The sequence below is a fragment of the Sus scrofa genome, chromosome 10 (assembly GCF_054392235.1).
Source record: "Sus scrofa isolate SSC_HxYL_T2T_F1_AM1 chromosome 10, Sscrofa_HxYL_maternal_Yorkshire_Landrace_v2.0, whole genome shotgun sequence".
Lineage (NCBI taxonomy): Eukaryota > Metazoa > Chordata > Mammalia > Artiodactyla > Suidae > Sus > Sus scrofa.
The window spans coordinates 10117294-10140544 of NC_139392.1; the positions used below are offsets into that span (position 1 = coordinate 10117294).

Consider the following 23251-nt stretch of genomic DNA (forward strand, 5'->3'; position numbering starts at 1 on the left):
CTAGCTTGGAATAGTTCCCATGCCTGTGCCATTTATGTCACTATGATGTCAACAGGACAGAAGCAGCTCTTGGTAAAAATGAACCCTCCTTGTTTCTAGGCAAACCCTATCATTCTTCAAGGAGCAGTTCCAACCCCACCTGTCAGTGCAGCCTTTGCCCGCTTCCCTTAGATGTTTGCTCTGCACCATTCATTTGATACTTAGGAACATAGTTGATCATTTTTTCACCTTTTATTATTTCTGGAATTGGGAGGGAGGCCTCTTGCTCAGGGTAGAGGACCGTAGTTTGCCAGTGTTTTTCTCCTTTCTTAATGATACACACCATCACGGTGCATCGTAAACGTGACAGCATCTCAGACTCAGTGAAAGATGGCAGATGCGGCTTTGGTATCTGATAGCCTGTGTCGTAGTGAGGCTCCGTGGAGATGGTATAATGATGGTGTAGATAAATAACTACGGCGGAAACAGTGCCCACCAATATCCACGTTTTCCGCTACCTCTGGCAGCTTCCCTGAAAGCCGGTCGGGGAAGGTCTGGCCAGTGGATGCTGGACAGAGGGACATCTGCCACCCCCAGGCCAAGGCAGTTAAGTGCCGATGTGCCTCTTCTCTCTTTCTCTGCCCCAGCAAACTTAGGTGCCAGTAGGTATTAAGTACTCCTTTATTTAAGATTACAGGATTATATGCTCACCTGACAGATGGACCATAAGGCTCCTTCTACTGGGTTCCTACTGAGCAAAGACCCATTACTTTATATACCTGACCCTTTATTTTTTTGTTTTCATTAAAATTTTTTTTTATTAAAGTATAGTTGATTTACTATGTTCTGTCAATTTCTGCTGTCAGCAAAGCGACTCAGTCATACATACATATACACACATTCTTTGTCTCTTATTACCTTCCGTCATGGTCGGTCACAAGTGACTGGACAAAGTCCCCTGTGCTGTATGTACAGCAGGACCTCATTGCTTATCCACGCTAACACACCTGATACTTTAAGTAGCTGTCCTGGGGGGCTGCCCCCTTGTTCTTTCTTCTTCACGCTCTTTTTGATCTGTGTGCTCAGCTAAACGGCTATAGGCAACATTCTTTTGCAATAATTGGGTCTGGCGACGGGGGCAGAAATAACCTTAGAAAGAAGAACACAAGAAAAAGCATTGGATTTCTGATAGCCACCCGGTTGGCGAGACTGCGGAAGTGACCAGGAACGTCAAGTTCAAAACGAAGGGGTGTCCCCCCCAGCTGGAAGTGTTTCGGCTCAGGCCCATGTGCTTCTTGGGAGACCTTTAGGACTGACCCGTCGCTAGAACAAGATAACTCTCCAGCCCCACGGAAAGTTCTCGTCCTTTTCAGAATGCCATTTTCTGGATTCCTGTTTTGTATTGTCTCAGGACAATCCTGTTTGTGTATAGGCCTCCAGGTATCAACCCTGAATTTCCTGGATCTGAAAGAAGTGCAGAGGAAAAAAGACAATTTGCTTTGATGTAATCAGATTCTCCGGAATCTAATCCTATGTCCTATTTATGGCTGAGCTAGCCATTCAAAATTAAAATGAACCTTTCATCCGTGTATATCATAAATGGGCATTTATCAGGATTATATGATTTTGCAATCCATCTGAATACGTAACCTGAATTTGTTTTCTTTCCGTTTCACTATGTAATTACCATCCAACAATAACAGAAGTGACATGTTTGAAGAACAGATAAAATGCTGTAAATTGGCCGGTAATGGTGATATTTCCTCATCTTCTGAAAAACCCATTTATTCTCTCTCTCAGCAAATCAAGGCATTGTCAGCCCATACTCATTGTGTGGCCAGAGGGGACCACCAATTTCTAGCTGTAAGTGAGTCCTGGAATGCAGATGAGGCCGGCTAACGAAGGCTTTCAGCGCAGGCAGCTGGTTTTTGCTTGCCTCAATTTCTAAATCATCCATAATGGGGCCAAGACCTCCCAAGCACTAAAAAGAGCGCGCTGACATGCTGGACAAACTGTTAATTTTTTCCTGAAGAAGCTGCTATATTGCACATCTGTCACCGTGGTGCAGACAATTACTCAGTGAGTGGGGGAAGAAAATCTGCTGCTTGTTTCTAGCTGAGTTGTTAAGGGCGGCGGTGGAGACACACAATGGGGTGGCAGTCAGAACGTGCCGGCTTCTCGTGTGTTCGAGATGGTTTCCTCATTCTGGAGGGCTGTCCCCTGATATTAAAGTAGGTGAAGCAGACGACGACGATGTGCGGGGAGTCCGGAGTGGTCCCATAAAAGGACAGGTGTATCGAGTTGGGGGAGGGTCAAGAACCAAGCCTTAGGGAACGCCGATGACCCTGCCTACTGCGGAGAGCCTCAAGACACCGCGGGCATCGTTGCAGAATCATGGTGGCTTTTCCGTTCAACGTCACAACTTGAATGCACTGCCAAGTGCTTCCCATTCACTTAAGAAAGGTTTTGTGAATTCCATGCCGCCTACCTGCAACGCGGATCATCTATCGTTCTCATCATCAGTGGACGCCATCAAGAAAGAACTTTAATTGGGGTGTGATGATTGTTGAACAACCATAAACGTAATAAAATTCATTGAGTTAAAAAAAAAAAAAAGGAAAGTACTTTAGAATTAGCTTAGCCACACAGCCATCTAACAGAGCCTGAATGTTTTCACCCTCAACTCATTTGCTCATTACAACCATGAAATTCTGGCATTTGGAGAAATTCACTTCCTTAAGGGGCGTAAGAATTTGTTTGCTTTTGGAAAGCATACCTTTAAAGTATATAATCCGTTAGGATCCTATTTCTCATCCTTTCTGCTTTGATTAGAGAAGGCTGCCTGTAGGAAGAAATATACATTTCCTTGAAATTTAACAGGAAGGTGAAAACAGGTAGAAAGTAGGTTTGAGCGTTCTTTTTGCTTGGGATGGGATTCCATAATAGTCTTGTCTCTATATAGTTTTATCACCGAAATATGAAGTGTTGTACACACATTTTAAATGCTAGTAACTTATTTCGAATATCCAAACTAAGGAGAAATTAAAAAAAAAACAAACAAGCCCAAGGGCACACAAAAATAGCCTTCAATTATTACTTAACTTCATCCTTGAAAGATGAAGGAGTAAACATAGCTTTCTGATACTGCAACGGGAGTGTGGTCTGTGAGTCTGAGAATGATTTAAACTGCCTGCCAATTCAAAGACAGAAGACAACTCTAATGTAGAGATAAAACTACAAGTGGCACCAGTAGATCATAATCCTGGCAGTTAATGGCACTGACTCGCTAGAGACAAATCTGGATCTACTTAAAATGTCAGGTGTGTAAAGTAATGAGTCTTTGCTTAGAAGGAACCCAGCAGAAGGAGCCTTCATGGTCCACTTGTCAGTTGAGTATATATTACTGCAAGCCTGTTAAATAAATGAGTATTTAATACCTATTGGACTAAAAAAAAAAAAAAAAAAAAAAAAAAAAACCACTCACTCTAACAACTCACAACTCAGAGGCTTCCTACAGCAAATGGAACTCAACACTTTAATGGGTATTACAAAATATTTAAGATATCCAAGCATGGTTATGAGAAGGACAATTCCCCAGAAGGAATGGAGGGACCATAACACATTTGATTCTGATGGAAACCTCGCACTCGCAACTTTAGAATCAGCATCTTTGAATGGAAAGAGGCCTTCAGCTGGTGAGTCTAGCCCAGCTTCAGAGAAAATACACAAAGCCAGGAAAATGTGGTAGAACAGGTCACGTCAGCTCTGGATCAATGAATCAAATATGCTTACCAATTTTTTTCTTTAAAAATATTTCTTTAAAAATATTGAAATTTTCCAGGGCTTGCTTAAGAAGATGAACAGCGAATTTAACTGCACTCTTACATGTTGACTGTCAATGGGGTAGAGATTAAAATTTTTTTTAAAGTCCTTTCAACTTTATTTTTTATTACTTTAAGAGGGGAACATTGAAAACACAAAGACAATCATGCCTTATAAATAATATTCTTAAACATTGTTTATTCTTTCATTCTTTGTTGCATTATTAATACACCTCTCTACCAAAAGAAAAAAATCCAAAATACTCTTTGCCAGACAGCCTCATTTTACAGTTCCAAGTTAGATCACTTTTTAAAAAGACAGACAGAGTATAGGAGGAAACGGTTTTAAAAAGCATGTCAACAGTGATTTTTCTCCTTCATGAAATATCAGCTCAAAATGAACATATATTGGAGAAGCAATTGCCAGTTCAATTAACTGCAAGAATATCAATTCACAATGTTAAAATATTAATAAAATGCAACTATTTTGCAATCCTGTCTGTACATTGCACACATACGTGCCCTGTAAACACACCTATATGTATATATTGGGGATATTTTTAACCCTACCGTCTTAACTTCTGTTTGATAGCAACAGTATGAGTTATAAAATCTGTGTTTTCAAATGCTGAGACCAGTTCGTTGGTAAATTTTCGTTAGCGGCAGATGTTCTTTTCAAAGAGTGCCATATATCTTAAAAATAAAAGCAAAGAAATTTGAAGGGGACCATAGCTTTAAAATTGTCTTTGGGGAGAAGGAAGGGAGGGAGGGAGGGTGGAAGGAAGGCAGGGACTCCATACAGTCGGGTCAGTATCAAGCCTAACACGGATATAAAGACAAAGCACGTGAGTAGCTTGTAGCGTCACGCTCAGCCTCTCTGGGCTACTGCTGGGCAATGGGTGATTTGGATGGTGAGGAAGAGACCGAAGCCCTCTCTAAACTTTCCAGCACAAGCAATTAATTTGATACGAGGCTTTGGAGACTGCAGAACAGAACTGGCTTTTGGAAGAGGAGAAAAATCTAACCACCTTATAAGGAGATATGATGGATACATTCTAAAGCACGAATTCCTTTGAATGCTTTGGGTTCTATGGGCAGAGTCCCTGGTAAAAGTTAAGTATAACTACCTAGAAAACATAAATTAGTTTATCTCATGTCGTAAGAGATATCTGACGTGTATTAAAACTTCCATTTTTCAGTTGTATTTATTCCTTCAAGTTCAGGTCCATCCAAGCAGAACTTCAGGGGTGCACGGAGTTTTCTTAAGGACGAAAGGTGAAGGGATGGATGTGCTCCTGGTGCCGGTCTGGGTGGGAGTGGGGTGGGGGGGGGAAAGAAAGCCTGGGATGTTGTCACTTCCCCGCTTTCACCACGGATGCATGTATTCTGTGTAGTGAAACACGTCCAGAGAATCGGAAGTGTCTCCCATCCTAGGAGAGGGCCCTCGGTGTCAAGACTGAGACCTGTGTTCTCTGAGGGGAAGATGTAAAGCTGAAGGTATTTGGGGGGGAGGGGGGGTTCGAGAACACCCCAGCTCCGTGGGTGTCTTAGAGGGTTTGCTTCAGAAGATTAGGGCCGGTCCAAGAGGACAAGAAAAAGCACTTATAAAGCTGCAGGCTTGGGTTGGGGAGCTCCCCCTTGCCAGCCGGTGTGTGTTCTGCTCTCCCCACTGGGACATCCGAACATGGTGCAGTGAGAGGGAAAGGACAACCCTTGGGGAGTTTGGGATCAGTCTCACGACGCCCTATTGGGTTACCAGTGGCTCCAAATGTGGCTTTTCAAAATTCTAGGACCTCAGAACACTTCTAGGCAATGGAATTAAACACACACACACACACGTCGGAACAGACCCTAGCGTGCTACTTACTACCACGAAAACATTTTCAATCAGAATACAGACAATCTCCCCCAACTTTTACACCTTACATAGATAGAACGAGTATTTAACAAAAATCATGTTTTAAAAACGGCACGTTTTTAGGCAATGACCCTGTCCGTGGCATGATTACCACAGGGTTACGTTATCCAGTAAGAAGGCTCCGAAAAGTCCGCTCCTTTGGTCGTCCCTGGTCCCTAATCAACCTGTCCTCTAACCCCAGCACCCCCAGGAAAGGGGATAATGCTTACCAGGAACGAGTCCCTTGGCCAGCCATGAAGCCATCAAAAGAGCAGGCTGTCCGTCCTCTCCCCAGCTGGCAGCATTTACTTTAGGGGACCAAGGGGCAGGTCTATGCCATATGCACAAACCTCCCCCCCACCCCTTTGAAAAAGAACTCCTGGGGATTTGCAGATTTTCAAAAACCTACTGGAGAGACGCAGAGAGGACTTTTATCACAGTAAGACTACTCTGTACGGTACTAGCGTGGTGCACACAGGTCACTCTATGTTTGACCAAACCCAGAATGTTCAAGACTAAGGGGGAACTGTAGTGTAAACTGGGGAGTCTGGGCGATTGATGATGTGTCACTGTAGGTTCATCACTTGTAGCAGAGGCACCGTTCTGGAGCGGGGGAGGCTGTGCATGCGTCGGGCAGGGAGTGTATGGGAAATTGCTGTGCTTTCCCCTTAATTTTGCTGTGAGGCTAAAACTGCTCTAGAAAAACAAAGCTTAAACAAAAATTAGAAAGGTGACTCAGATGTGTTGTCTTGGCCTTCGCTCAACCAATAAAGGCCATTCCAAAGAGACTATTATTATTATTTTTAGTCCTTAACGAAGATGATAACTGATCCACCTCTAAACTAAGAGCAATCGAGAATCTCGCACATCATGAAACAGAGGATTCAAGATAGAACAATACTCGGCACATGATTAAAAATGGCTTGTTTTGCTTGGTTTTAAAATAACTGTTTAGCTGTTGGGAAGAGCAAACCAGTACCATTCTCTTTGTGTGTGTGTGTGTGTGTGTGTGTGCACATTGTAAATGGGCTGGATCATTGTCAGAAATCTCGATTCTTGGGAGAGCCATTTAAATCTTCAAATAAATTGATTCAATATTCTAACTGACTCTGATGGTTACACCGTCAAGTCAGGTTTTACTACAGTTGAGCTGGTCTTAAAAAAATATCACCCTTTGGGAAGAAAGAGGTAGAAGTCCGTCTAGATTAATAGGATTTACAGTGCAGTCATGGTGAATTTAAAAAATACGTTTTTCTTTCCATACTTATTTTATGTTCGACATGAGGTAAAATTTATAAAATCTGCATTCAAGTGATGTTGAGGGCACTCTGGTGATAACAACGATGGGGTTTATTTTTGTCACAACGTCAGACGGGAATAGCAACGGCTGCTTGTCAACTCTGAACTTCATCCTACACTGAGGATTAAAGGGTATCACCGAAAAGCCACATTCCGGGAAGAGGAAACTGGCCAGCCTTTCAAGCTAAGATGTGCTTAGGACTCGGGTGGTGTGATGAGGGGTGTTTTCCATCACGAGGGCAAGGGAGAATGTGAAACAGAACCCTTTCCAGCCGAGCCCGGTTTAGAAACCCGTGGGCACGCTCACAGTTGCCCGGCTTCAGCGGGCACACACACGGATGCATCAGGCTAAAGCATTAGACGTTACTGACCTAGGCGATCAAAATAAGTTAGATGTGCTGTTCTTTGCTACCTAGAAAGAGCTGCAAATGGCTGGAAATTCTTACAACGTGAAGGTTTTAGCACCATGAGTTGTGATGAAATGCCACTTCTCTCACTGTGGCGGAACTGCGTGCAGTTAGGAAGCTAGAGGGAGAAGTCTGAGGCTTTGATGTGAGATTTCCGCTTCCAAAGCAGAAGCTCTGTTGTCATTTTAGAACAATGGGCACAGAGATGGCGGATACAACTCGTCAAACACCTCCTCGCCGCCCTTCTTCTTAGCTGGCTTTTCCGGCGTTGGAGGCAGTGGTTGCAGGGGTGGTTTTGGGTAGAGGAAACCCAAGTCCCAGTCCTTTGGGCCTCTGCATGGCTTGAATCGGCTCCGCGATCCCCTTGCCGTCCCGTCCGAGGCCCGACCCAGGTGTCCAGCCCATATTCTGGAGCATTCGGTTTCCAATGTTGTTGTCCAAGATCGGCTGGGCATTTTCTCCTACAATTCCTGAAATTACAAGACAACCAAAGGGGAAAAAAAAAAAAGAAAAGAAAAGGATGAACACAGGTGATGATGCAAAGAGAGTCACGTTCCTAACGTTTTCTTGCAACAAGAGCTTCGGGGGAATTGTTGATTCATCTTTTGGATAAGCAGCTTTTGCAGCAGAGGGATCCATGGGGAAAAAAAGGCCCTGGTTAGAGTTTCAGCTCTAACACACAGTGGCGGATCAAGTTATTTCACCTCTTAGAGCTTCTGTTTTCTCATCTGTAAAACAGGCGTCATACAAGGCAATCAAAACTCAATTACTAGATCATTTGTGGTGGCTCTTCCTTGATAATTAAGGAAGTGATTATCAAACAAACTAATATTAGAGACGGTGGAGGAAGAAAGGGGTGAAGGTATTTCAAAAGAACCTTTGTTTTAGCGAGGACACCTGCACTGCTGTTGCCCCCTCTGGGGCTTCCCCCAAAGAACAGGGGCCATAAATGTCCAGGGTCCAGTGTCTGCCCACCAGCCCTCCCCAGGCCCCCAGGGATAAAGACGGCTGACTTCTGAGGTCTGCAGGAGGCCCCAGTCGTCCCAGCTCGACCCTGGGTCCAGCGTATTTCTGCTCTGCCCTGTGGGCTAGGTCCTCCTAGACAGGCCGAGGGTGGGAATGGGCAGTGGTTGACCAGATCACTTGCTGCTCGCAAAGGCTTGTGAGCCAGCCGTCTCTCTGGCACCAGCCCACGTCCCCCCTCCACCCCTCTCCCATCAGCGTCCATTTTCCCCTCCTGATGCGGGATTCGGATAGCACCTTCCAGCCCTCAATCCCCACCCCCGACTCCTTCCCAGGACTGTGTTCACGGCGGCGATACAAAGCACAGAAGGATCCTTAAGCATCAATAATAAAAGTATTACCTATGGCACCGCAGAGTTGAGTGTTCTATCTCTAGACCTGGGTGGTGGCTACGCCAAGGGCCACTTTATTATTGTTCTTTAAAACTGTACCTACACCTTTCCATGTATCCTCTGGCAACGTGTATTTCACAGGAAAAAAAAATCAAATAATGTCATACAAGAGATGTCAGGGGTGAACTAAGTATATTTTATCTGCACCTGGCTTTCTGGGGAAGAGTCAGTGGGTCATTCCCCAGGAGTCTAACTTAAAGAAGGAAACTGCAAGGTGCTAGAGAGATTTACAACCGAAACTGATGAGTTTAAAACTGATGAGTTTGGGAGTTCCCATTGCGGTGCAGCAAAAACAAATCCGAAGAGTATCCATGAGGATGCGGGTTTAATCCCTGGCCTTGCTCTGTGGGTCGGGGGTCTGGTGTGGCCGTGAGCTGTGCTGTCGGTCACAGACGAGGCTCAGATCCCGTGTGGCTGTGGCTGTGGTGTAGGCTGGCAGGTATAGCTCCAATTCGACCCCTAGCCTGGGAACCTCCATATGCCACAGGTGCGGCCCTAAAAAGCAAAATAAATAAAACTAATGAGTTTTATAACGGAAACTATAGCGTAACCATTAACTAATTTTTGCAAGGCTTTCACCCAACATTTTGCTGTTCTCAACCTCCAGTGCATTTTCACACTGAGAAGAGAATACATTGATGTCATTTGCTGCCTTCATTACAGGGAGTAGGCATCGGGTTACCACAATAATGAGCTGGTTTTGAATTTGTCAAATTGGCTCCTAGCTCATTAAACAAGAATCTTAACATGGAGTTCCCGTTGTGGCTCAGTGCTTAACAAATCCGACTGGGAACCATGAGGCTGTGGGTTCGATCCCTGGCCTATGCTCAGTAGGTTAAGGATCCGGCATTGCCCTGAGCTATGGTGTAGGTTGCAGATGTGGCTCAGATCTGGTGTTGCTGTGGCTCTGGCAAAGGCCGGCGGCTATAGCTCCGATGAGACCCCCTAGCCTGGGAACCTCCATATGCTGCAAGAGCAGCCCTGGAAAAGGCAAAAAGACAAAAAAAAAAAAAAAAAGTATCTTAACATGTAACGGAAAAAACTTTCAATTGACAACAGCCTGATTGGGCAACAGCTGGTATCAAAGAAAAATTCTTGACTAAGAATTATTATTTACTGCTTGAAAAGGGCAAACTACACATACACAGAGATTTTATACATATAAATACTTATAGAATATAAAAAATGGGCCTCAATTACCAAATAAAAGAGAAGCTTTTTGTTAAAACTCTTGTTTAATATAATAACAAAAAGGCAATGTCTGTCTTTTTTAAAGTTTTTACTTTGGAATTATGATAATAGTGACGACAAAGACCATCAAGGCAGCTAATTTTTTTCTGAACAGCTGCTGATCAAGTATGCCAGGTTAAATGGTACACCAGCATTTTATCCTATATCCCTAATATTGTAGTGATTGAGATGAATTAATTCCATCTATAAGCTCAGATCCGTGATCTAATGCTGCTTTAGGCTATACATCTGTTTAATCTTTTTTTTTTTTTTTTTTTTTTGTCTTTTGTTGTTGTTGTTACCGTTGTTGTTGTTGTTGCTATTTCTTGGGCCGCTCCTGCGGCATATGGAGGTTCCCAGGCTAGGGGTTGAATCGGAGCTGTAGCCACCGGCCTACGCCAGAGCCACAGCAACGCGAGATCTGAGCCGAGTCTGCAGCCTACACCACAGCTCACGGCAACGCCGGATCGTTAACCCACTGAGCAAGGGCAGGGACCGAACCCGCAACCTCATGGTTCCTAGTCGGATTCGTTAACCACTGCGCCACGACGGGAACTCCTGTTTAATCATATTTTTGATGCCAGGACTTGCAAAGGCTCAGGTTTAAAATTTAACATTTAAGAAAAAGTAGTTCCCATCGTGGCTCAGTGGTTAACGAATGCAACTAGGAACCATGAGGTTGCGGGTTCGATCCCTGGCCTCGCTCCGTGGGTTAAGGAGCCGGCATTGCCGTGAGCTGTGGTGTAGGTGGCAGACACGGCTCAGATCCCGAGTTGCTGCAGCTCTGGTGTAGGCTGGCGGCTACAGCTCTGATTCGACCCCTAGCCTGGGAGCCTCAGTATGCCAAGGGTGCGGCCCTAGAAAAGACAAAAAAAAAAAAAAAAAAAGAAAGAAAAATATGAAGTCGATATAAAACATCTCTGCACAAACTCCTAAACTGTGGTCAATTCTTAGTTCTAAAGTTAACAGCGAAAAATTGATTCCCTATTGTGATTTTAAAATGTTGATTTTTTTCAGCATGGGGGCCCAGCAGTGGCCCCCCTTGCTTGGTTTTTATGCGGGCAGAAAAGAATCCCTTCTCTCTCTCTTTTTAATGCTGGTTTCATTCCTCTTCTTAGTAAAAATAAAATAAAGCATTACCTTTCCAATAAAAAACAACAAAAAAAGAATGTTTAATTTCTCAGATGCTAAATCTTTCCACATAGAAACAGAGATTCCTGAAACAAACAAAAAGATGCCTTTCCTACATAACCTTTTTAAAAAAACCCAGCAGATACTTCATTTTTCATGGAAAATGATTCTAGAGTGAGATCTACGGTTGGCCTGGCATCCTTCTTTTATGAGATTAAGACATGGGAGTGGAACAACTCAGTCTCAGCACAGCATCTGACAACCATAATTTCCTTTTCTTTTGCTCCTGGCGGTGCTAAATCCTTTAAGTCCTTTCCTGGGAGGCTCTCCCCCTGCTCGGGCAATTTTAGCAATACATAGCCTGCTAACCCGTCCGCAAGCTCCCGGCCCCCTTTATGCTGGATCTCTGATATCTATTACAGCTGAGTCGGTCCTGTCCCCTCAAATTTTCCAAAGAGTATTGTGGATGGTAATTCACTTGCGTAATTGGCTCAAGAGATGAAAATCTTGTATCGGCCTCTCTTAGCTGCTAATCTATCCAGCTGACTGCAAGCCTAATTGGCAGCTTGTTTAGTAATTTGGCTCCTAAAGTGTTGTATTGATGTTGGGTAAACAGCCAATGGAAGGGGAGGTGACACAGGCTGCTTCCCACATAACAGCTAGTGCATTGCTTCCATCCCAACCCTGTGTGCAGGCGGCTTTTAGTGGTTTGTGCTCATTCTTTTCCCCCAGCCTCTTTCCCCATTACTTTACCAGCCAGCTGAAGAGAAGGTTACTGTTATTATTTGTGACAATATTAGGACTTCAAGTTATAATACTATCTCTGGTCTCAGTAACTAATTAAGGGACACGGGCTTTTGATTGGTGTTAAGAAAATAAACTGCATCGAGCACCACGTGAGATGTGAGAAAGGGGTAGGTGTGCTACTCTTGGTCAAATGTTTTAACTATTTCATTTCCTGACATAGAAAAGCCTCGCTCATTTAGACTACTTGACATTTTATCTGCACTATTGCAGGTGGTTTTTCATGGGAATTTTGTTAAAAATCGGCTTGAATAGTTAACTGCTTAAAAATACAGGCACTTGTTTTTATTTTGAAACAAGTGTTCTGTCACTTTCTGCTGCACAGCAGTGGCCCAGGGCCTTCCTTTTTAATAATGAAATGTAAAACTAGTTTCCTGTTTATTTTCTTAAGTGATACAAACTTTGCATAGTAGGGAATAAAAGAGATGATCTCTGTTGACATGTTTGGAGGGAGTGTTTCTGAACAGATGTTTTGCTTATACAGAATGCATTTTTTTATGGGATGATCATGTGTTGAACAATCAGAAAACTAAACCAAATCTAAACTAAAGCTGTATTAGTTCTGAAAAGAATAAAAGGATGTCTGTTTCCTATAATATAGTCAAGACCACTTAAGCTCTACCCACCTCGTACGTAGCATATGATTGCCTTGTTAGGCACCTGGCATTCATCATGTCCATTTCTCACAGCAAGTGTGCAAGCGGGGGGCGTCCATCAGGCCTCAGAGAGATGAAGTCCTTTTACCACCTAGTGAGTAAGCTAAGATGCGAACTTTGCTTAAGCTTACTGGAAAAGCCTACCCGCTTTCCATGACCTGCACTGCCTTCCTATGAGAAGCACTGGCAAATAGACAACGTTCATGGAGATGTGGCAAACCGTTTACAAATTAATTGGGTCATGTTAGGTGCAATAGTAACTCGGTTTGCATTTGGACAATATACAGCATAGTACATACACCGAGGTACTTGGATAACTTAAAATACAGGATATCTGCAGCAGCTCTTGGAGATTACCGGTGCTTCTGTACCCATCCTTTCTTCTGATCTTCCTTATCAGTCTGAAGGGTCATTACTGGCTCCATTACAGATGAAATTGAGGGAAGAAGAGGGAACCCACCTGCCCTAAGTCCACCAGTTAGAAAGCGCCCCAGGTAGAACTTAGGACATCTGAGTCTTAATGCAATCCTTTCACTGGCTGAACACTGATCTTTGAATATTATATATCACCATTATTTTCTACTATGTCATTTCTTCTGCACATTTCCCCAAATGCCTGAGATTTTAATATGGTCACAAATTTGAAACTTCCTGAAAAAAAACCCAAAACCTGCTAGTCTAAACTAACGTAGTAAGTCTGTGTGAAGAGTGTTTCAACTCTCCTGAAATACCTCAGGTTTCCTTGTTTGTTATTAATCTAGCTACTCTAGGTTTCTTTGGCTGATATTTAAATGGCAATTTATGTTTCAGTTGTATCTGTCGTGAACAATATACACCGAGTTTTGTTCTTTTCTCCATTATGATAATCCCTGAATTTAACGGATACATTTATTCCATTTACATTTATTGTGATTACTGATATATTTGGATTATTTTTTACCATATTACTTAATTCTATTTATCTTCCTTTTCTATACTTTTTGTTTCCTCCTTTCTGGCATCCATTGCTTGTTTATTATACTAGCTTGAAAATTATGCATCGTATTTCTTTCCTTTAATGATGACCTTTAAGTGTCAACATGCATACCTGACTTTTTATTCTCCCACATTTTACATATTGTTGTCCCAAGTTTTAGCTCCATCCTACTTTTATATACCCACATCAATCCTCTTTATAGTCACTGTCACTGTAATTATTGCTTTTATATATTCAATATGAGTTTAGCTTTATGCACATTTAACAATTTCTTTGCTCCCAATTCCTTCCTGATTTTTATTTTTTATGGATTCCATTTTCTTCTACATGAGTTACTAAATTTAGTAATAAAGAGTCTTTACCTGAAAATGTCTTAATTTCATCCTCACTCTTGGGAAATAATTTAATTGGGCATAAAACTTTACGCTGATTCAGTTATTTCATCTTAGCACTTTGAAAATATTCTCTCTTATCTTTGGACTTTACTGCTGTTTTCAAATGTGTTGCCTGTGTAATTTCATTCCTGTGTAGGTTGTATTTTTTCTCCTTGGCTGCTCTTAGGTTCTTCTCTTTGTCTTTGGTGTTTTGAAGTTTTATGATAGTGTGTCTAGGTATGACTTTATTTATATTTACCATGTCCCCATAAAGATGTATAGTTTTTGTTTTTTTGTCTTTTTGCCTTTTCGAGGGCTGCTTCTGCGGCATATGGAGGTTCCCAGGCTCGGGGTCGAATCGGAGCTGTAGTCACCGGCCTACGCCAGAGCCACAGCAATGAGGGATCTGAGCCGCATCTGCAACCCACACCACAGCTCACAGCAACACCGGATCCTTAACCCACTGAGCAAGGCCAGGGATCGAACCCACAACCTCATGATTCCTGGTCGGATTCGTTAACCACTGCGCCACGACGGGAACTCCCAAGATGTATACTTTTTCAACATAAAGATTAAAGTTTTCTTTGGTTGTCAAAATTCTGTCATTATTGTTGAATTCTGTCAACATTCTCCTGGAATAGTGCACCTCCCTATTTTTTCTACTTTTTCTGGAAGTTCTATTAGACACATACTGAACTTCACCTTCTTCAAATACCCTGGGCATTTAAAAAATATTTTCTGTGTTTTTACCCCTCTGTGCTTCTTTTTGGTAGCGTCTTCAGAATTTAGCTCTTAAGTTTTTTTTTCCTCAAGATTTTTTTCGTAATAAATCTCAAATTTCTACTTGGCTCTTTATCACAGCAGTCTTTTCCTTTTCCAGTCGTTCCCTTTTGTTTTTATTTTTATAACTAATTCTTTCAGTTTTGGTTTGTGAGATCATTGCCAGTAGGCCTTTAATTCGTGGTGATTCTTGAGGCTTGGGATTGAAGGTATGCACCTCTAGAGTGGTTTAGCATTTGCTTTAAAGACCAGTTTTTAATGACAATTTTTGGCTTGGTATAATTTTAAACTGGAAACTTAGGTGAGGGTAGGCTCTTGGTTATAAATCTGAGTTTTCTACCTGGAACCCACGTAGAAACTCGATTCTTTATTTTTTTGTGCCTTTGGGTGAGTTTTGTTCCTGGTCTGCCCAATTCCAGAATAGAGACTTTTCAGGGTTCTAGCTTGATAAGGAAACTTATACCCAGGTTCCCAGCTGGGTTCTCTCCAATATGCCTCAAGTTTTCTGAGACTGGCACAGGCATGGGGGCTTCTCAGAACTCTTTTTCTCTTTCCTGTAGTCTCAGCTCTGCAGCTATGTAAGAGATGGTTTTACATTTTATTCAGTATGTCCGGGTATCTGTGGTTTGAGTATTTTCTCATTATTCAGTCTTTTTATTTTATTTTTTTTTAATTTCCCCAATACATTATTTTTTTCCTACTGTACAGCAAGGTGACCCAGTTACACATACATGTACACATTCTTTTTCTTCCCATTATCATGCTCCATCATAAGTGACCAGGCATAGTTCCCAGTGCTACACAGCAGGATCTCATTGCTAATCCATTCCAAAGGCAATAGTCTGCATCTATTAACCCCAAGCTCCCAGTCCATCCCACTGCCTCCCCCTTCCCCTTGGCAACCACAAGTCTATTCTCCAAGTCCATGAGTTTCTTTTCTGTGGAAAGGTTCATTTGTGCCATATATTAGATTCCAGACAGAAGTGATATCATATCGTATTTGTCTTTCTCTTTCTGACTTACTTCACTCAGGATGAGAGTCTCTGGTTCCATCCATGTTGCTGCAAATGGCATTCTTTTTTTCTTTTTTATGGCTGAGTAGTATTCCATTATCTATATATACCACATCTTCTTAATCCAATCATCTGTCAATAGACATTTGGGTTGTTTCCATGTCTTGGCTATTGTGAATAGTGCTGCAATGAACATGCGAGTGCATGTGTCTTTTTTAAGGAAAGTTTTGTTCGGATATATGCCCAAGAGTGGGATCACTGGGTCATATGGTAGTTCCAGGTATAGATTTCTAAGGTACCTCCATACTGTTCTCCATAGCGGCTGTGCCAGCTTACATTCCCACCAAGAGTGCAGGAGGGTTCCCTTTTCTCCACAGCCCCTCCAGCACTTGCTATTTGTGGACTTCTTAATGATGGCCATTCTGACTGGTGTGAGGTGGTATTCAGTCTTTTATACTGTCAGGAGCAGCAATTATTTGCTATCTAATACATGTACTTAAGTGTTTCTTGTGCCATATGGTAATGGAGAGCTGTTTAAGGCTCTGCTGAGGCACAGAAAGGTGAAAGGTGGTCTATATATGCAAGAACGGGAGAGTTACATGTAACTTTCCCAGGTTTTTGCTCTATATGCAGATACAGTTTGGTTTTGAAATTAATGGCAACGCCCACCCACCCCCCAATTCTGCCTGTTTGAAAGTCATGGAAGAGATAAGATAAGCTACAGTGGTAATAAATAAAAAGAGGTAAAAAAATAAAAACGTAATTACTGATAGGACAAATTTGGAAAAGCGAAGAGACAGAGCACCTTGAAAACGAGTTTAGTTATATCAAACCTTTCCTGATTATGTTCATTATGACTTTTAATTGAAAGAGTACCTTTTGGAAAGCTTCGCCCATTTTGCTTTACACCTTCCCGACTGCCTTAAATATTCATAACGATTATTTCATTACTGAAGTATCAGTAGGATGCAGAGGGAAAAACTGAGAAGTCACACAAAGCTGTAATGAAGCCTCTTGCCAAGAACTTGAATGTCCACAAAGACACAGGTACCCTGGAGCAACATCTATACTGACAACCTTGAACTGCAGCAGGCATCTCTGTGCCTAAATTAAAATGTTGAGAAGAACATCTACCACGTAGTATGAATACCCTCCTATGATAATGTTTCCATAGAAAGCAAGACAGTAACAGCAAATACTGGATTTGGATAATAACGAATTTAGTACTGTGAGGTGGATAAAACGTTTAAAAAAAATGTAGTCGCCAGAGTATCTCAATAAACATAGTCAAATGTCTTCGCTGTCAAATCCTCAGTAAGCTCGGACTTCTCCGCAAGACTATGGCCACCGCTGCGGATGGCCTTTTAAAAACGTGTTAATACTATTCCTCCTATTTCGCTTACTGCTCTTCTTCACCTTTACCGATGACATTTTTCAAACTATCAAATGCATTCTGCTGGCAAACCTTCTTGCTTCAACGGTTCTCAGTTTTATAACAGTCAATGTACCTGCTCTGCTATTGAGACATCCACTCCCGTTTGGTATGTGACTTTGAATGAGGCAGAGAACAAGCCATACATTTAAAAATCAATACCGAACCTTATCAATATTCATTTTACTTTGTCAATACAAAATGCAAAGGTGAAAGAGCAGTAAATAAGCTAAAGCACTGAAATAAATTCGGTGTTCCTGTCACAATTAATAAATGTTCAACCGATAACACTGCTGGCCGGTCTATAGCCTTATAAAGCGATTCAAATTATGCGTCCATGTTATTGCTACAACAGGGTGGGTAAAATTTTCAATACACCAGCAGATAAAGATGATCAGATGTGGGGTTGTTAATTTCATAGGGGACTTTACATCTTTTAAAAATATTATTTATCATGAACACAATATGTAATTGTTTATCTTTAGATTTTTAAATTGTTGTGTAAACCCAGTTTGAGAATATAAAGTGTCTAATTATAGTTTTCTGACAGTTTTTTGCTATATCTTTTCTAAACCTATTGTTTGACCACATCATATTTCATATATAAATCAGAGAGGATCATGAAACAATATTCAGACTGTCAGCCTTTTAACTCTTATTCCCGATTTGAAATTGGAAAGTGTTACTTTCATCTGTCTTTTTCCAGCTTAGGTTGAATGTTGACTAAAGCTAAAAGAAACTGAAAATATATCTCAATTCCAGATGTGTTCTGGGAGGTCTGCAAGGGCCTATAAAATGGTAAGAATAGTGTCTTTAAAATAATTCTACATGATAACTCCACTTTGGAAACTTACACACAGAAGATTCTTTGTTATGTGACTGATTATATTCCAGAATTTGAAAACTGTAATTTTTGGAGACAAGATGATCTAGGATTCATAACCTCATTATCAAAGTGTATTTATGCAAAGACAGTTCTTACTCGAATTTGGATAATAATCTTCACTTTAGAGTTGATTCATTAGTATTAGAAGATATTCTTTTTAAAACTGAGGACTTTTAAATAACCTCATTCTCTTCCCCTCTGAGAGGAGCGGTTATGTGTGGATTTTAAAAATGCATGGAAAATGAGTAACATAATTCTCCTCCTCCAATACTATTTGATTAATTACAAAAATGCATTAAATTTCGATGAACTATGTTCTTTTAAGTAAAAAACCAGTAATAAAATAAAAACCTTGAATCTTAGGAGAACCGACAACAGTTCTGAAATAGAACGTCTGGCGTGTAAGCCTAGGAATGTTTTAGGCTAAAGTTTAATGTTTATATTCATACTCTGTAAAAATGATTTCCTCTGACGCTACTGAGTTGTACCATAAAAATCACCTTGTAGAAATAATTACGTTATCCTCTCCCCACCATTATGCATTTTCCTTCTCACTTCACATATGTTCAGAGCAGTAGGACCCGACCCTGATGGTCTCTCTTCCCTACTGCTGGCTCTCAGGTGCTTTAGTCACCTTCTGAAGATTGCGCTTGTCCTATTTCTGCCACCAATGTTTGAATCATTGAAAGATAAGAGAATTCAGGAGACCATGCAGCTGGAATGGGAGTATTAAAGGATCCTACACCTGCCTCGTGAAAAGATTTGAAGAACTGAGAGCATATATTTGCTCTACAAGTGGCTGTATGTTTCTGTACAAAGAGATGTATTAGAAGTATTCTGATGACGGTTCTGTATCTCCACACAGCAGATTTAGATAAATCTTTTATGGGACTTAAGATACATACTAGTCTATAGATATATAAACAAACTATATAAACTACATAATAGCTTCTCTACATAGAAAGATGGGAGTGTGCGTATATGTGTGTGTACAAAATGGCATAAAACATATGGAATAAGATGGTCTTTACATATAATACAGTCTCACAAAAAGGCCGTACGTGTGATGTCCTGGAGAGAACATGGCTTTAGGAGTCATGCAGATGTTCGTTTGAATTCCCCCCGTGCCCTTCAGCCATCCATCTTCTTCGGTAGCTGGGAAGAAGCTAACCCGTCTCTGAATCTCTATTTTATGGGGCACAGTGATGATAGCAACAGCTAGATCATCAAGTTGTTGCAAAGACAAAATCAAAGAACAAAGTTTGGGTAGGCACCCAAGAAGTGGTAAGTGCTTTTCTCGGTAAGCACGAACACATTCCCTACACAGGTGTTTCCAGCTTCCCCTTCGGAAAAGTCCACAAAGCTCGAGGACAAAGACTGGCTATTACACGTACAACTACATGCATAATTTCACAACGATGGCTTTTACGTGGATGGAACAACTAACTGTATCACGGCTGCTCCAATTTTAAGTTATTCTTCAATCATTTAGTGCTGAACTATAGGGCAGGACTACTGCATAGAGACGTTAAGCTTCACATCTTTTATTTCCTTTGCAATGACCAGGTTAAGGTTATCTATCTATCTATCTATCTACCTACCTACCTATCTATCTACCTACCTATCTATCTACCTATCATCTATATCTATATATTTCCTCCTTCTCACTGTTTACTCTCCTATTGCTAGGAATCTTATTGTCATATTCTCTAATCATGAAAAAATAAAATTTTTCCTATAAAAGATTTCCTGGGCGTTCCTGCTGTGGTTCAGTGGGTTAAGGATTTGACTGCAGGAGTTCCCGTTGTGGCTCAGGGGTAATGAACCCGACTAGCATCCACGAGGACTCAGGTTCAATCCCTTGCCTTGCTTAGCAGGTTAAGGATCTGGTGTTGCCACGAGCTGTGGTATAGGCCACAGACGTGGTTCAGATCTGGCATGGTTATGGCTGTGGCGTAGGCCGGCAGTTGTAGCTCCGATTAGACCACTAGTCTGGGAACTTCCATATGACACGAGAGTGGTCCCCAAAATACAAAAAATAAAAATAGTAAAAGAATCTGACTGCAGCAGTTTAGGTCGATGTGGCAGCTCGGGTTCGATCCCTGGCCTGGCCCGGCCCGGTGGGTTAAAGGATCCAGCGTTGCCACAGCTATAGCTGAGATTCAATCCCTGGCCCAGGAACTTCCATATGCTATTGGTACAGCCATAAATTAAAAAAAAAAAAAAAAAAAAAAAAATTCCCAAATGAGGTTGAGAGGGACAGTTTAAAATCTGAATAGTTAAGGGTCCCAGGCCACAGGCCAATGCTCTAATAATAACTTTGAACTTGATCAAGAACCTACATGGAGAACATTTTCTCATGGTCAGTTTGCTGCATCACAAACCCATTAGGGTTGACCGTTGTTTACTCCTATGTGCGTGTCTACACTTAGGGCCCAGTGTGCTTCCTCTTCTCACAGGGTTTTACCTCTGCCTCCCTCACCACGCCTCAGGCACACACACTAATCTTATCCACAGTCCTCCCCTCCAAGCGGGGGTCTCTGCCTTTCCAGGAGGGCGTCCTGCCTCGCTGCTCTAGTGAGTCTCTGTGCTTAGCACCTGTGATTCTGCCTGTACCACACTCATAGGATAACACGGCTTTTAAGGTGGAACTGATGAGAGATCTTCTTCGTCTGTTTTGGCTGCCCCGCAGCATACGGAGTTCATAGGCCAGGGATTAGATCCTCTGGATCCTTAAACCCACTATGCTGGGCTGGGGATTGAACCTGTGTCCCAGTGCTGCAGAGACATTGCTGATCCCAAGGCACCAGAGCCAGTGAGAACATCACTGGGAATTCTGATGAGAGATTTTTTTTCTCAATTTTTTTTTTTTTGCCTTTTTTTTTTTTTTTTAGGGCCGCACCCAGGGCAAATGACTTTCCCAGGCTGGCGGTCGAATCGGAGCTGAAGCTGCTGGCCTACACCGCAGCCACAGCAATGAGGGATCCTAGCCACATCTGCGACCTACACCGCAGCTCATGGCAACACTGGATCGTTAACCCATTGCACGAGGCCAGGGATCAAACCTGCAACCTCACGGGTACTAGTTGGGTTCTTAACCCGTTGAGCCACAATGGTGACTCCCAATTTTTAAAAATTCTAGTGCTAAGCTGCCTGCGTAAAGACAGACGAATCTAAGACTGCCGCGGAGCTGGGTCTAGAGACCAGCCAGCCGCACCCACAGCCAGGCTGCCGTCTACTGCGTCACGGGCCCTATGTTCTGAGGCTGCTACCGTACTTGTGAATTCATTACTGCTAATTGCTTCTGGGGTTACCTGCCTTTTCATCTGTTTATGCGTCGTTTTCCCAACAAGTCTGAAACTTTCTTGAGGCCAAAGACACAGCTTTTGACATTTCGGTATCCCTCCATACCTCAGAGGGAATCTCGCATTTGGGCAGGAGTGGAAGAAATACTTTCGTGGTCAGCTGCCTGGAAAACCCACCCCAGGAACGTACAACACACTCTGACACCGAAGACAAAAGATCCGATTTTCCAGTTTCTTAGAATCATGGCTCTTCCTCTGGACAAGTGATGAAGGCTTATCTCGAGTTTACTCTCGAGGATTTATGAACTTGGCATGTGTGTTCTGCCCCCAGCCCCTTCCTTTTACCTGCGATGGTAGGTCCAGGCAGAGGTGCAGCCTTTCTTCTCCGTTTGATATCTCCCGTGCACAAGGATCCTAAATGCAGGCTTGTTTGTCTACAAGTAATTATCAGAAAAAAAAAAACTATTAACAAAGGAGGAAAAAAATGACACATAAATACACAGCTTGTATAATCTGAACCTAAATCAAAACATTCTCAACAAAGATGGAGCAGCACAGTCAAACCACCAATCTTGTTTATATCGAAACATAATTACGTTTGTTGACAAGCGTTCAGCCGCTAAATGCGCCATCATAAATTGTTACTGGAATGAATAATATAAAAGGAATGCTTTTTAATTTTCAAAACTGGCAATCTTTCTGGCTCAACATAAAATCGAGCACTGTTGCTTCTGACAGGAAAATAGCTAAGATTAATTATCTAAAGAGATCACAATATTGTTGCTAGGTTATCAATTGGTTACTAATGCTTTACTGTCAGAACAACATTTATTACAGGAAAAGTATGATCAATTTCTTTTAGGATATCAGGCGGCAGCAAATTCTCTTCAAACATTTTAAACAGATGGAGGGAAACGGTGATATTCTTCCTTATAATTCACATGATTAGAATTCTTCAGTTAATTATTTATTCGCTAGGTGAGGAAACATCATTTGAAAGTACGAATGCGGTTCTACTGATACTAAACAGGCTAACATGATACTGTATTACATTTGTAAAGACATGATATATAAGAACCGAGAAGTAGAGCTGCTTCTCTCGGAACCCAAGTTAGACTGCTCTGTCTGTTTCACGGACTCCTAAATTGAAGAGTTTTGGAAAAACTGGAAACGGCTCAATTGGAAGTCAAGACAAATTTATAAAATGGGAAAGATTTAAAAGTCTTCAAATTTTTCAAGCTATTGAAGATTCTTGCATTCATTTCCTGGATTATAACCCCTGACATGGGGTTGGGATAATATCTGTGGATCATGAAGCAGAAATAGATAAAGCATGTTTATTAGAAGTCATTTTTTTTTTTAAAAAAAGAGATATCTGGGAGTATCCTGAAGTTTTATAAGGCCCGTTGAAAACAACCATATTATTAGAGAAAAATTTAAAAGGAAAAAATTATCTCAGGCAAACCTGAAAATATATACTTCTACATTTATACTCGTGTGTAAATATAATGAAAACTTGGAGTTGGGGAGTAAAGCTATTTTAAGCATAGGTTCTATCTTTAATGCACCAAATAAAGTATAATTAATGACCTAGCTAATCCAAGGGATACATACAACCAAAGAAGGAGACTGTGAGAAATCTATCAATATAGGGAAAAGCAAATAGGTGCTGGTCTAGTTTTCTTTTGTCTTTCTATCGACAGCATGCTGCTTCTCTTTTATAGAGCAAATATTTATCATTATAAAAAATTTTTAAAAAATTAGTTCAATTAATGACTAACTTTATAGAAATACACATACTATATATATATATATCAAAGGTTTATTAACATGCATAACTAAATTT

The 23251-nt window shown here is 41.5% G+C and overlaps 1 protein-coding gene and 1 long non-coding RNA gene across 20 annotated transcripts in view; one reads left to right on the forward strand and one right to left on the reverse strand.

The window, feature by feature from the left end:
• Positions 1-23251, forward strand: part of LOC146398785 (uncharacterized) — a 344076-nt gene that overhangs the window by 242134 nt on the left and 78691 nt on the right. The gene's annotated exons all lie outside the window — the stretch shown is intronic.
• GPATCH2 (G-patch domain containing 2) overlaps positions 3980-23251 on the reverse strand; it is a 188915-nt gene continuing 169643 nt past the window's right edge. For 12 of the 14 annotated variants that reach the window (XR_014817295.1, XR_014817296.1, XR_014817294.1 and 9 more), the window contains 2 exons: positions 21751-21839; positions 3980-7873 (listed from right to left, as the gene is read on the reverse strand). Coding sequence is in view for 4 of the 14 variants with exons in the window: in XM_021064099.2 (XP_020919758.2) it covers positions 7522-7873; positions 21751-21839 (441 nt within the window). In the remaining 10 variants the exon portion in view is untranslated. The remainder of the gene's footprint in view (positions 7874-21750; positions 21840-23251) is intronic. The other 2 variants (XR_014817298.1, XR_014817299.1) reach the window with 1 other exon arrangement.